General features: G+C 37.1%; 1 protein-coding gene across 1 annotated transcript; it reads left to right on the plus strand.

Moving 5' to 3' along the window:
* The first annotated feature begins 290 nt into the window (after positions 1-290).
* On the plus strand, positions 291-1728 carry LOC131022600 (uncharacterized). Its single transcript, XM_057952114.1, has 3 exons — positions 291-917; positions 999-1224; positions 1323-1728. Exons 1-3 carry the CDS (start codon positions 726-728, stop codon positions 1511-1513), a joined length of 609 nt encoding a protein of 202 aa, XP_057808097.1. The 5' UTR covers positions 291-725; the 3' UTR covers positions 1514-1728.
* Positions 1729-14155: the final 12427 nt, after the last annotated feature.

Consider the following 14155-nt stretch of genomic DNA (forward strand, 5'->3'; position numbering starts at 1 on the left):
CAGTATATATACAAGATATAATTATATGAAAATAAATATGCAACAGAAAATCTCATAGACAAAGATGAAACTAGATTTGCTATTTCCTCTATATATATTGTCTTGATGAGTTGTGTGTTTCGCTGGACATTTCAGATGATACTTACATCTCTGGTGAGACATCAGAGATGTAAATTAATAGCAGTGCTTGGTTTTATAGGTGGAAATCTAGAATTATAACTGTATATTCAGTGCTACATGAAAATTACCTTTTTTTTGCTGCTTTAAAACTTTTTGTCATGGCAGTGACCAGTAGGATATGAAATAAACAAGAAAACATGTTATATCTTTGTGCCCATATTTTACTATGACTTGTGTGATAACTTGTGTGATAACTTTCTTGTTAGGTTTTCACTATGACTCGTCTTATGCGATCGGTAGGGAGGATAAGAAGGTTTAAACAACTTCAATTAGTTAGTATAATGGTTGTGATAGTGTTGATGATGCAATGGGTTTGGAATATGATAAGTGTTGCTACAATTAAGGGTATTCAATTGAGGTCAAGGAAAAACAACAAGAAAAGACTACGCTTAATGGTCTTGAATGAGTTGATAAGAGAGAGTGACGTGAGCTGTAGAAATGAGCTTCGCGTCAATAGACATACATTTGATATCATTTGTGAGATGCTTAGAGATGTGGGAGGATTGAGTGGAACTAGAAATATGTCTCTTTAAGAGATAGTTGCCATGTTTCTATACACATTGGCTCACCATAAGAAAAATAGGTCAGTTGGGCAGTTTTTTTTTAGAAGTGGAGAAACTATTAGTCGACAATTTAATCTTTGTTTGAGGGCTTTGCTAAAGTTGCATGAATATTTACTTCACAAGCCAACTCCAATTTCTGATGATTGTGAAGACGATAGGTGGAAACCTTTCAATGTACTAGTTCTTTCTGATGATTGCTAGATTCCCATTTTGTTGTACACAAATTAGTTATGTCCTTTTCTTTCTATCTTGTAGAATTGTTTAGGAGCCTTAGATGGCACTTACATCAATGTAAGAGCACCTTCACAAGAACGGGGAAAGTATCGCATAAGAAAAGGCACAATTTCCATGAATGTATTGGGTGTTTGTGCACCAAATATGGAGTACATTTATGTTCTTCCAGGGTGGAAAGGCTCGGCCCATGATGTACGTGTCCTTCGCAATGCTCTATCTAGGCCAAACGGTTTTAGGGTACCTCGAGGTAAATCTAATTAATCTTTTTTGTATAAAAATATCATAGGCTAGGGCCATAATTGCACAGTTTGCCTAGTAATTGTTTTTTTCTTTGCCAAATGTAAGGTAACTATTATTTAGCGGATGCGGGATATACGAATTACGAAGGATTTCTTACTCCATATAGAGGGCAGAGATATCATCTAAAGGAGTGGACTGATCGACATCCTGAAAGTGCCGAAGAATACTATAATTTGAAACATGCTAGGGCACGAAATGTTATTGAGAGATGTTTTGGTTTACTTAAAGGAAGATGAAGTATACTTAGAAGTCCATCATTTTTCCCCATTCGAACTCAAGGTCGAATTGTGATGGCTTGTTGTTTATTACACAATTTGATAAGAAGAGTCATGCCTACTGATGATATAGAAGAAGGAGAGTTGAGTTATGATGATGATTCCAACAATGATTCTGATGATGAAATGGAGTACATTACAAGTGTTTCAACTTCAGATCATTGGAAAAAATTTAGAAATAATGTTTCGTCGTGTTTGTGCCATTGTCTATGTCGCAGCCCGGTTCTGACACTAGTAATAGCGGGGACCGAGTATCGATACAACTAATAAAAGAAAGGGGGAAGATGGAAAGAATACATAGATCAACAGCGGAAGCTCACAAAGAAACATGCTAAGGAAAGATCATCATAATTCATCAAAAGGGAATAATCGTCAACATCGTCATAACTCGATAAATATCAAGAATCTCAACATGAAAAGCAAAACAAACATAGCTCGATTTTTATGTAGAGTCATAATATTCAGAGTGTGATAACAAAAGGTGAACCGACTATATGTATGAAGACACATAATCGTGAGTAAACTGCTTGATTTAATATAACATAACTTCATATCAAAACTCTATCGACAAAACAGACATACGATAGAGAAAGAAAACGTCAACCCGAAACATTCCCCACCAGCACCGCACCATACTCCCCATTCGCTTATCCTGCACGTTTAGAAATACATGCAGGGCGTGAGTACATAATACTCAGTGGGCATATCGCCGAAAACAAAGCTGCTCATAGAGCTATAAATTGAACTTGCCACATTTCAGCAATACACAGGAATTATATCTTAAAAGAACCTGTGCAAGCAGTTTTAACCATAAACATCATAATTAAGTGTCTGCAGACAAGTACTCGACATGTATGTACCACATCTACAACTCTTCATCATCATCAAGGTACTGAGAAGTAGGCCTCCTTCTCAAGCACCGTGACCGGCCGACCCGAAGACGGCTCACAGTCACCTCAGTGTACACTAGCCCTGACAGGATAGCTATCAACTGCCTAGGACCCGATCGTCTCATCTCAACTCATCAGTAGAGGGTAAACATACAAGCTCAACATCATCATTAAAATATTGGCAAGTCAATAATTCTCAAACATCATCATAATCTCAAAACATCAAACATCTCATAATTTCATCATCATTTAAAATAGTTTAGAAAAGCTCTTAAATTGTATACTCAAAATAATGCCCACCTCAAGACCTTACTCAAAATCCCCCGTCAACGTGGAGTTACTTACTTCCTTGCTCTGCTCGTGTCTTCAGGGATCATCATCATCGAAAGTTCATGTCATAAAATGAATCTCGATTAGAAACTCATTGGCTAATTCTCAAGCCTTAACTCATGCTCTATCTCATATTCTATCTCCTTACTCAACTCTATATAAACTCTCCACTCATCTCACATCCTTAAGTTCAAGGATAGGTTTCAAGAAAATCATGGTTCTAAGTCTTGATTTATCTCTCATATAAGGTTCGTCTAATCTCATTCAAACACATAGGCAACACAATCACATAAGGCACATAAGAAATCACAATCAAACATCAACAAAACATGCTCTGTTTTTACACTGACTCAACTTCAAAATTTAAACTGTTCTGACTCCGACATCTCCTGGACTCGAGACTCATACCGAAAGAAATATCTTTGAGTCTAATTTCAAAAAAAAAAGTAGAGTCGAAAACTCCAAGTGGTTTGAGAGATATGACGTTTTTACCACGATCTACCATTTCTGGCAGTTTTGTGATACCGAAAGTTAAATTTTTTGAAAAATAGTAAACGTTGTCAAACTGGGCTCAACTTTGGTGGATATCTAGATAACACAATAAGGTTGATACCATAAAAATTTTGGAAAGCTAGATCACATAGGAAGCTACTGAAATAAATGACTCTTTCCCCTGTTATCTGAAATTCTCGGTAATAAAGTGCAGTTTAGGTTTTGCATTTTAAAGAAATATCAAACGAAGTTGAAATGGCTTGAAATTTTACCAGGGTACTCAAGACTCATGTAGGGACTTCCTATAAAATTTCAAAGCTATTAGACATCGACAAACCATCGATCACAGTAGGTCAGTAGGCCTACGAAATTTCTCCAATTTGTACTTAAAACTCGTATATCTCAAAATTAAAACATCTCTAACTTGAATATAACATCATAACTCTCAACAACAAACTCATACCAAAACTCATTTCATCACTTCTAATCATCAATCTAAACCATCACTTAACATCATAGCATGCTCAAGAACTCATATAACCACTCAAATCTTCACTTTCTTCATGAACTTCAACTTCCCAACATTACACAACCTAACACCTTTAATATTCCATATCTCAAAATCAATTCATGCTTTTCATTCAAAGACAAATAAATAACATCTTAATAGCATGCATATACTCTCCACTTATAGTTAGAAGATGACAAAATTTTAGAAGACTTCCAACCCTAGTAATTTTCAAAAATTACCAGCTTGAATTAGGAGTTATTTTCATGCTTATACATGCTTATACAACTTAATTATGAGTAGATTCATATGTTTAGAGGCTTACTCTTATGATTTGTGTAGAGAAAAGTATAACTCCACCTTCTTGATTCCTAGCTCGAACCTTCAACCCAGCTTTTGTTCTATGGATTTAAAAGTGTTTTCAGCTTGATTTAATTGGTGGTTATGGCATAAAAGTAGCTTGTGAAGTTTTTTTTTCTATCACATCAATGGTGTTGGGTGAAGACAGTCGAGAGAGAAGAAAGAGAAAAGAGAGAGGAAAGGGACGTCTGTTATGAGGGATGAAAGAGAAAAAAAAAGTGCTTTATTTAATCCCATTGACTTAGCCACCAAGTGTTTCAAATAAAACACATGCTTAATTATCCAAAAAAAAAATCTTATCCGTTAACTATATTTATCCACTTGCTTTGACTCCTCTCTCTCTAAAATCGGTTCCGCACCAGAGCAGAGCCCATCTCAACCATCAGAGCAGAGCTTGATTTCAGCTCTGCCTCCAGAGCAGAGAAGAAATACTCGCCAGGGCAGAGGAATGCTCGCCAGAGCAGAGCAAAAATTCACGTCAGAGCAGAGAAATGAATTCTCTGTTCAGAGCAGAGGAATGAATTCTCTGTCAGAGCAGAGGAAAGAATTCTCTGTCAAGGTAGAGGAAAGAATTCTCTGTCAGGGCAGAGGAATGAATTCTCTGTCAGAGCAGATGAATGAACTCTCTGTCAGAGCAGAGGAAACACAACTCGGCAAAGTAGAGCAAGACTCAAGGCAGAATAGTGCAGACAAGAGCAAACTCAAAAACTCATCAACTTTTTCGAGAGCAGAGCTCAACTTCAGCTCTGCTGCCAGAGCAGAGCTCGGCTACTCCAGAGCTGCTACAATTTATCGAAAGAAAAGAAATTTAAACAGCATCTCAAATCTCAACTCGTTTTCTCAAACTGCTCACTCGCTATCTTTATCATTAATTCTATCAGACTCATATCTCCATCTAGAATAATAACTCGTCTCATCAAATAGTGTAACTCTAATACTCAATATCTCTATTTATCATCATAACTCCATCTCATCTTAATTATAATCTCATATCTCAGTACCGTAGTACTCTCTGTAGTGTCTCGACACTACTACTACTCATAAAAGTACGGGGTGTTACAGTCTATTATTAGTTTAGTCATATTTTATTGTAAAAGTTGTGTAGAGTAGTGGTGATTTTGTGTTAATTTGAGCTTAATGGTTAATTGTGATGCTTTAGGTGTTAAATGAAGAATGTCGATGTTAAATCATTTGAAGATTGTGAAGAAAGCTCACAACGACGCAAAATAGAGTGTTTAAGATATGCTAACCATGGCTCACAATGAATCGGGGATGATTAGAAGAAGATTGAGAAGAGAAGGCAGTGAGCCGCGGTGCACTAGCCAACCGGGTTGAGTGCTTGAAGGAAAATGGGCAGAATGTGAAGTGAGTCGCGGCGCACTAGTCAACCGGGCTGACCCTGACAGTTTTCTGACGGGATTTCTCATAAGAAGGGCGGTTTTTAGAGATTCAAATACATTTTTTTTCACTGAGAACTTCCATCCTTTTCCCTTTTTGAAGCAAGAACAATAGGAGAACTTTAGTTTATCATTTTTATTTCGCTTTCTTTACGCATTGGAACGGATTTGCACTTTGAATTTCGCAATTATTTCTTTATCTTTCTTCTTTGTTTTTATTCCATGGTTTACCTTTTCTCCTACTTTGAATTCTACAGCATGATGAACTAATTTCCATAATCTGGGGTTGGAGATTCAATTGGGTTTAATTGATTTGCTTGTGATGTATTGATGCACTTTATCCGATTCAATTGTTTGATTTTCGATTTAGCAATTGATCACTGCTTGATTGTGTTTGTAACGTGTGAGATCGAGAGAAGAACTCGGTGCTTGACCGTGGTTGAATTGGAATTAGACTTAATCGGAAATGTATAGTCTAATAATTGATGAATTCATGTGATTTAATTAGCGTAGACTCATACTTGAATGTGAAAACTATGGTTTGAGCACCTACGTTAGGAGAATTTTGTGAGTTTATTAATTGTGCATGATCTTCACTTGTTTATTGATTTCCCGAGAAGATGATCTGTCGCCCTAGAATCTTTAATCCTTGGATTTCCGTTTGTTTTATTACTTTGAATTTATTTCTCTTGTTTTAGATACATTACTTGATCACTTGAAAATTGGTTAGAATGTTTAGGTGCTTTTATTTTTACGTGTTTAACACATAGATAGTTAGCCCTGCTAAGTCTTTCTCGTGGAATACGACTTGGGTCAACTTGTCACTCTACGATTGACCTCGTTCTCTTGCGAGCAATCTAAAGAGTATACTTTAGGTTGAACAAAATTTTGGCACCGTTGCCGGGGATTAGAACCCGCGCGCCGTCGACCACCGAGCTTCCGTTCGCCGCTGCTCTGCGCCGGTCTCTGCGTGAATCTATCGGCCGCAAAAGGCGCAACCTTCAATTCTCCTGTCTTCAGACGGTCTCTTTTCGGCTCCCGTCTCCGAGCAGCTCAGCCACCCAGCGCGTCGCCAGATTCAGACGCCGAGCCCCACGCACAGCGCGACTTTTCTTCGGCCAGAGAGCGACCACTTTTCTCGCCGTTTGCACTCCAGATCTACTGCTCCGGCGCCTCCTGCGCATAGCTCTTACTCCGGCCTGAATTCAGCCGCCGTCAGCGCCACCCTTGTCCCCGTCCACCAGACACATCAGCAAGCCCACGCCAACCGTTGGAGTGATTTTCAGTCGTTCCACCATAACCCCTATTTGTCCATCATTAGCTCAGTCATGGGACGAACGAAGACAAGACCCGACACTACTTCTAGAGCTCCGATTGAGCAACCCGAACCTATGGACGAAGATGCTACACCGCAAGACATCCGTGAGGAATTCCATGCACCCTTTGCTATCTTCAATGATGACGAAGGTAATTTTTATTTGCAGTTGAAAAAGAAAAAAATATCTTGTCCACGATATCTTGATTGGTGGTTGTTGGAAAACTTGGGAGTAGATAAGAAAATGGATGACTATTTGGGGTATTTGGGATTGAGTACATATGCACATATGAAGGATTTGTTTGGCTTTGAGCCTTTGTGTTTTGAGTTTTTCTCGACTTTGAAGTTCGATGAGAAAATGAAATTTTTCACTTGTCGAATGTTTGGGAATGAGGTTAAGATAACGTTGAAGTTGATGAAAGACGTATTTGGTTTTCCACTGACTGGGACACGTTCTAGACCTAAAAACTTCAAGTTGAAGGAGGCGTGGCATGATTTATCTGGGTGTGATAATTGGAATGCATCGGGTGTATCCAGTAGCTTCATCAAGGATCTGGCACTAGCTTTTGTGCATAAATTTCTTGCCTACAATGTTTCAGGGAAAGATCAAGGGAATAAAGTTAATGCCAATGAAGTTTTTTTGTTGTGGAGTGCAAAGAGGAAGGACAAAATTTGTCCTATATACTTCATTTGGTCTCAGCTTGATCTTATTAAGCGTCGGAGTGCTTTCCATGTTTCTTTGACTCCAATCATAACATGTTTAGCGATTCATTTCAAGCTTATTCCAAGCGGCGCATAATTTGTTTCGGGGCAAGATTCAACTGATTTTCGATCCATTGATGACAAAGAGCTTATGAGGGGAAATTTCATCAAGGATAGGCACACTATTGTTCCCCATCATAAACGGCACTGCGTCATCGAGTATGCGAATGCTAAAGCTGCCGCAGGCATTGTACAAGGCGCTGGTCCATCTTCTCATTCAAACGACGAGGACGAGGAAGACGAGGCAGAGCCCACTGCTTCACCCGAGCTAGCCCTCACATACCCTGATGCCCCACTCACACAACACCATTTTGATACATCTATGACTGCTTTTCAATCTCATTTTGACAATGTCATTGGTGATTTTCGCAGAGTCCTGTTAGCGCGTTTGGATACTCAGGATCAGAGGATATCTGCGTTGGAGACTAGCTGGGATTCTTGGACCCAGCGTTATCCACATCCACCACCTACGGGCCATCAATGAATCACACCATTGCCAGCTCATCGATTTTCAGGGAAGTTTCATTTTTCTCCTTTTCACTACTTCATTGCACTTGGGCATTGAGGACATTGCTCAGTTTTAGTGTGGGGGGGTCGTTGTTTCTCATGTGATTTGATGAGATTGCGTGTGTTGTGATGTGTGAGTATTTGTGAATCCGTGCAGTAATTTAGTTTTGCATAGTAGAGGTTTGATTTAAGTTAGTTTATTTTTGCTTGAGTCAGCTAGATTTGAGTTGAATCTTTGGAATTCATTGTTGATTGTGACTTAACTGAAATGAGACCTTTTTTATACTTGTTGCTGTGGGGCAAGTTTATGAAATATGATTGAGGTGATTTGTCCGGCTGAAATTTGAAGGAGTGTTATCATTGCAGTTGCTTAAATACTTGTCTCTAATTCAGAAGTGTTCCATCTTGTACGAATTGATTTGGTTGTAGTTCATTCTTGAGATTTTGTACTCGTTGGAATTTGAGGAGTTGCCTTAAAAAAAAGAATGAAAAGGAAAGAAAAAAAAAAGAGAAAAAAAAAACAAAATAAAAAAGCAACAAAAATCAAAGAAAAAAAGTTTCAGAGTTTGGGAATAAGAGGGATGTACCTCATTTACTTTTTCGTTATTGTTGAATAAATGTAAAGAGACTTGTTGATAAAAGCAGCTGCATTAGGTAACTCACTTCTTATGGGGGGCTGGGTCTGATCCGATTGATTATCTCATAGAGGAGTAACATGCTTCGGGTTAATTGTGATTTTCATTGATGTTGGGAAATGGTTGACCATGGTTCTGAAGAGGATATGATGTCAATGTTGAGATAACCGGAAATGAAGTCTCTTAAGTTCAAACTCTACTACGTTGAACTAGATTTTTGCTTGAGGACAAGCAAATGCTTAGTGTGGGGGGATTTGTTTCGTCGTCTTTGTGCCATTGTCTATTATTAGTTTAGTCATATTTTATTGTAAAAGTTGTGTAGAGTAGTGGTGATTTTGTGTTAATTTGAGCTTAATGGTTAATTGTGATGCTTTAGGTGTTAAATGAAGAATGTCGATGTTAAAGCATTTGAAGATTGTGAAGAAAGCTCATAACGCGCAAAAGAGAGTGTTTAAGATATGCTAACCATGGCTCACAATGAGTCGAGGGTGATTAGAAGAAGATTGAGAAGAGAAGGCAGTGAGCCGCGGTGCACTAGCCAACCGGGTTGACTGCTTGAAGGAAAATGGACAAAATGTGAAGTGAGCCGCGGCTCACTAGTCAACCGGGCTGACCCTGACAGTTTTCTTACGGGAATTCTCATAAGAAGGGCGGTTTTTAGAGATTCAAATAGCCTTTTTTCACTTAGAACTTCTATCATTTTCCCTTTTTGAAGCAAGAGCAATAGGAGAACTTTATTTTATCATTTTATTTCACTTCCTTTACGCATTGGAATGGATTTGCACTTTGAATTTCGCAATTATTTCTTTATCTTTCTTCTTTGTTTTTATTCCATGATTTACTTTTTCTCCTACTTTGAATTCCACAGCATGATGAACTAATTTCCATAATCTAGGGTTGGAGATTCAATTGGGTTTAATTGATTTGCTTGTGATGTATTGATGCACTTTATCCGATTCAATTGTTTGATTTTCGATTTAGCAATTGATCACTGCTTGATTGTGTTTGCAACGTGTGAGATCGAGAGAAGAACTCGTTGCTTGACCGTGGTTAAATTGGAATTAGACTTAATCGGAAACGTATAGTCTAATAATTGATGAAGTCATGTGATTTAATTAGCGTAGACTCATACTTGAATGTGAAAACTATGGTTTGAGCACCTACGTTAGGAGAATTTTGTGAGTTTATTAATTGTGCATGATCTTCACTTGTTTATTGATTTCCCGAGAAGATGATCCGTCGCCCTAGAATCTTTAATCCTTGAATTTCCGTTTGTTTTATTACTTTGAATTTATTTCTCGTTGTTTTAGATACATTACTTGATCACTTGAAAATTGGTTAGAATGTTTAGGTGTTTCTATTTTTACGTGTTTAACACATAGATAATTAGCCCTGCTAAGTCTTTCTCGTGGAATACGACTTGGGTCAACTTGTCACTCTACGATTGACCTCGTTCTCTTGCGAGCAATCTAAAGAGTATACTTTAGGTTGAACAAAATTTTGGCGCCGTTGTCGGGGACCAAAATTTTGAAAGTAACCTCACGTTGTCATGGGAAAAGAGTCACTTTATGGTAACAAGTGGAATTGTACTTGGACATGTTGTCTCAAGTGAGGGGATTGCAGTAGATAAGGCTAAAGTGGATGTTATTGAAAAATTACCTCCACCGGTTAATGTGAAGTGTGTTAAAAGTTTTTTGGGTCATGCGGGTTTTTACCGTAGATTCATTAAAGACTTTTCTAAAATTAGCCAGTCTTTATGTCGATTGTTAGCTCAGGATGTTCCTTTTGAGTTTGATGAAAAATGTTTACTTGCATTTAATACTCTTAAGGAAAAGTTAATTTCTGCTCCTGTTGTTATAGCCCCCGATTGGTCTTTACCATTTGAGATAATGTGTGATGCTTCAAATTCTGTTGTTGGAGCTGTCTTAGGACAACGAGTTGACAAGATGTTGTGTGTAATATATTATGCAAGTTTGATTAGTTTATTTTTGGTTGAGTCGGCTAGATTTGAGTTGAACCTTTGGAATTCATTGTTGATTGTGACTTAACTGAGATGAGGTCGTTTTTATACTTGTTGATGTGGGGCAAGTTTATGAAATATGATTGAGGTGATTTGTCCGGCTGAAATTTGAAGGAGTGTTATCATTGCAGTTGCTTAAATACATGTCTCTAATTCAGAAGTGTTCCATCTTGTAAGAATTGATTTGGTTGTATTTCATTCTTGAGATTTTGTACTCATTGGAATTTTAGGAGTTGCCTTAAAAAAAAAGAATGAAAAAGAGAAAAAAAAAACAAAAAGCAACAAAAATCAAAGAAAAAAAGTTTGAGAGTTTGGGAATAAGAGGGATGTACCTCATTTAGTTTTTCGTTATTGTTGAATAAATGTAAAGAGACTTGTTGATAAAAGCGGCTGCATTAGGTAACTCACTTCTTATGGGGGGCTGGGTCTGATCCGATTGATTATCTCATAGACGAGTAACATGCTTCGGGTTAATTGTGATTTTCATTGATGTTGGGAAATGGTTGACCATGGTTCTGAAGATGATATGATGTCTATGTTGAGTTAACCGGAAATGAAGTCTCTTAAGTTCAAACTCTACTACGTTGAACTAGATTTTTGCTTGAGGACAAGCAAATGCTTAGTGTGGGGGGATTTGTTTCGTCGTGTTTGTGCCATTGTCTATTATTAGTTTAGTCATATTTTATTGTAAAAGTTGTGTAGAGTAGTGGTGATTTTGTGTTAATTTGAGCTTAATGGTTAATTGTGATGCTTTAGGTGTTAAATGAAGAATGTCGATGTTAAAGCATTTGAAGATTGTGAAGAAAGCTCACAACGACGCAAAAGAGATTGTTTAAGACATACTAACCATGGCTCACAATGAATCGGGGGTGATTAGAAGAAGATTGAGAAGAGAAGGCAGTGAGCCGTGGCGCACTAGCCAACCGGGTTGACTGCTTGAAGGAAAATGGGCAGAATGTGAAGTGAGCCGCGGCGCACTAGTCAACCGGGCTGACCATGACAGTTTTCTGACGGGAATTCTCATAAGAAGGGCAGTTTTTAGAGATTCAAATACACTTTTTTCACTTAGAACTTCCATCATTTTCCCTTTTTGAAGCAAGAACAATAGGAGAACTTTAGTTTATCATTTTATTTCACTTTCTTTACGCATTGGAACGGATTTGCACTTTGAATTTCGCAATTATTTCTTTATCTTTCTTCTTTGTTTTTATTCCATGGTTTACCTTTTCTCCTACTTTGAATTCTACAGCATGATGAACTAATTTCCATAATCTAGGGTTGGAGATTCAATCGGGCTTAATTGATTTGCTTCTGATGTATTGATGCACTTAATCCGATTCAATTGTTTGATATTCGATTTAGCAATTGATCACTGCTTGATTGTGTTTGCAACGTGTGAGATCGAGAGAAGAACTCGTTGCTTGACCGTGGTTGAATTGGAATTAGACTTAATCGGAAACGTATAGTCTAATAATTGATGAATTCATATGATTTAATTAGCGTAGACTTATACTTGAATGTGAAAACTATGGTTTGAGCACCTACGTTAGGAGAATTTTGTGAGTTTATTAATTGTGCATGATCTTCACTTGTTTATTGATTTTCCGAGAAGATGATCCGTCGCCCTAGAATCTTTAATCCTTGAATTTTCGTTTGTTTAATTACTTTGAATTTATTTCTCGTTGTTTTAGATACATTACTTGATCACTTGAAAATTGGTTAGAATGTTTAGGTGTTTTTATTTTTACGTGTTTAACACATAGATACTTAGCCCTGCTAAGTCTTTCTCGTGGAATACGACTTGGGTCAACTTGTCACTCTACGATTGACCTCGTTCTCTTGCGAGCAATCTAAAGAGTATACTTTAGGTTGAACAAATAACTTAGCCCAAGATATGTTTAATGGTTGGAGAGCGAGAGGTAGATAAATTAGACTGCAATTAGTTCTAGATGTAAAGACTGCAGTATCTTAATGGCTGAGTTTGTTGTTTTCTCTAGTTTATTTATAAATATTTACAGATTTGATTTTTCTCACCTGAGCTTTTTCTTGTTTAGCATAATGATAAGTTAGTTTTATTTCTTTCAGGATAGTGTATGTTTTTTAGATAAATCTTTCTTAATCTCATAGAAACAATTAGTAATACATATACATGGTTATGTCACAAAATGCAGATCCTGTACAGCATCCCAATTTTTCATCTGAAGTAAAATTAAAATCAGTATTAAAATGCAATATATATGAGGTTCAAGAACTATAACTCACAGGGCAGTAGCAAGCCTGCATTTCAGAAGAATGCATTACGAAGTTTATCCTATTTTTTCACTATTTAGTATTTACTTACAAATGCTGTAATAATTTCAAAATATATATATAGGATGGAAAATGACCGAGCTAGTCAAGTTAGCGAAGAGGGAAGTAATCGAGGAAGAGGTAAAAATAAACGATTTTGGACATTTGAAGAAGATACCGTGCTGTTAAAGTGTCTACATGAGTTGTCTTGTGATCCTAAATGGAAAAGTGAAAGTGGTTTCAAGAGTGGTTACATGAATAAGCTTGAAGAGATGATAAAAGTTGTGCTCCCTACTTGTGGCTTGAGTGCTGATCCACATATTGAGTCCCGGATTAAACATTGGTCCGAGTAGTGCAGTGCACTTGCTGAAATGCTATCTACTTCAGGCTTTGGGTGGGATTGTGAAAAGAAGATGTTGCAAACAGAAAATAATGTGTTTGATGAATGGGTGAAGGTAATATTTCTTCCCTTTGTTGGCTTTTACTTTTGCTTTAAATTCTTTTCTAGTGACATCTAAGTAGAGATATATGAATGTAGAGATACATCTAAGAAAATAAAGTGCTTCGTTTTCTAAGAATTCGTAAAATATCATTATAGTAGAAGAAATGTTTAACTGTTTGTATGTACTGAACTTTCATTCTGGTTCATTAAGTATAAGCAGCAATTCTGGCTTGTAGAATAGTTTGCTGCTTTTCTCTTTTTCCATGCACGTGTCTTTTCTCATTAGTAGAATGCGCTTGGTGGTCTGTAGTTATAAGTACAATATTTCTCAAGTACTGAATTATCCATAAACATGCATACTAATGCTTATGTACTAGAAGAATGATAATTGATGTGTGGAGTTTGTGAAATAAACAATGATCGGATATATTTGTCAAATAATCTTTTAACTGATCCAATACCGTGATATTTTGTTTTCTTTGTGGCTTCACCTTTGCCTTTTCTGCCGAAATCATTTTCCTACTCTAATTTTCTCTTTTGACAGAATGATAAGAAAGCAAAAGGATTATATGGGATTCCCTTTCCCCATTATGACACACTTGTTGAAATTTATGCCAAAGATAAAGCAACCGGAGATGCTAGTGAGTCTTTTGTAG

The sequence above is a fragment of the Salvia miltiorrhiza genome, chromosome 4, assembly GCF_028751815.1.
Source record: "Salvia miltiorrhiza cultivar Shanhuang (shh) chromosome 4, IMPLAD_Smil_shh, whole genome shotgun sequence".
In the NCBI taxonomy this organism is placed as follows: domain Eukaryota; kingdom Viridiplantae; phylum Streptophyta; class Magnoliopsida; order Lamiales; family Lamiaceae; genus Salvia; species Salvia miltiorrhiza.

What these genes read in the sequence shown, in the direction of transcription:
- LOC131022600 (XM_057952114.1), top strand. Translation starts at nt 726, where the DNA reads ATGTTTCTATACACATTGGCTCACCATAAGAAAAATAGGTCAGTTGGG. An exon ending in ATAGGTGGAAACCTTTCAAT is followed by an intron (nt 918 to 998) that starts GTACTAGTTCTT and finishes TCTATCTTGTAG; the next exon opens with AATTGTTTAGGAGCCTTAGA. An exon ending in CGGTTTTAGGGTACCTCGAG is followed by an intron (nt 1,225 to 1,322) that starts GTAAATCTAATT and finishes GCCAAATGTAAG; the next exon opens with GTAACTATTATTTAGCGGAT.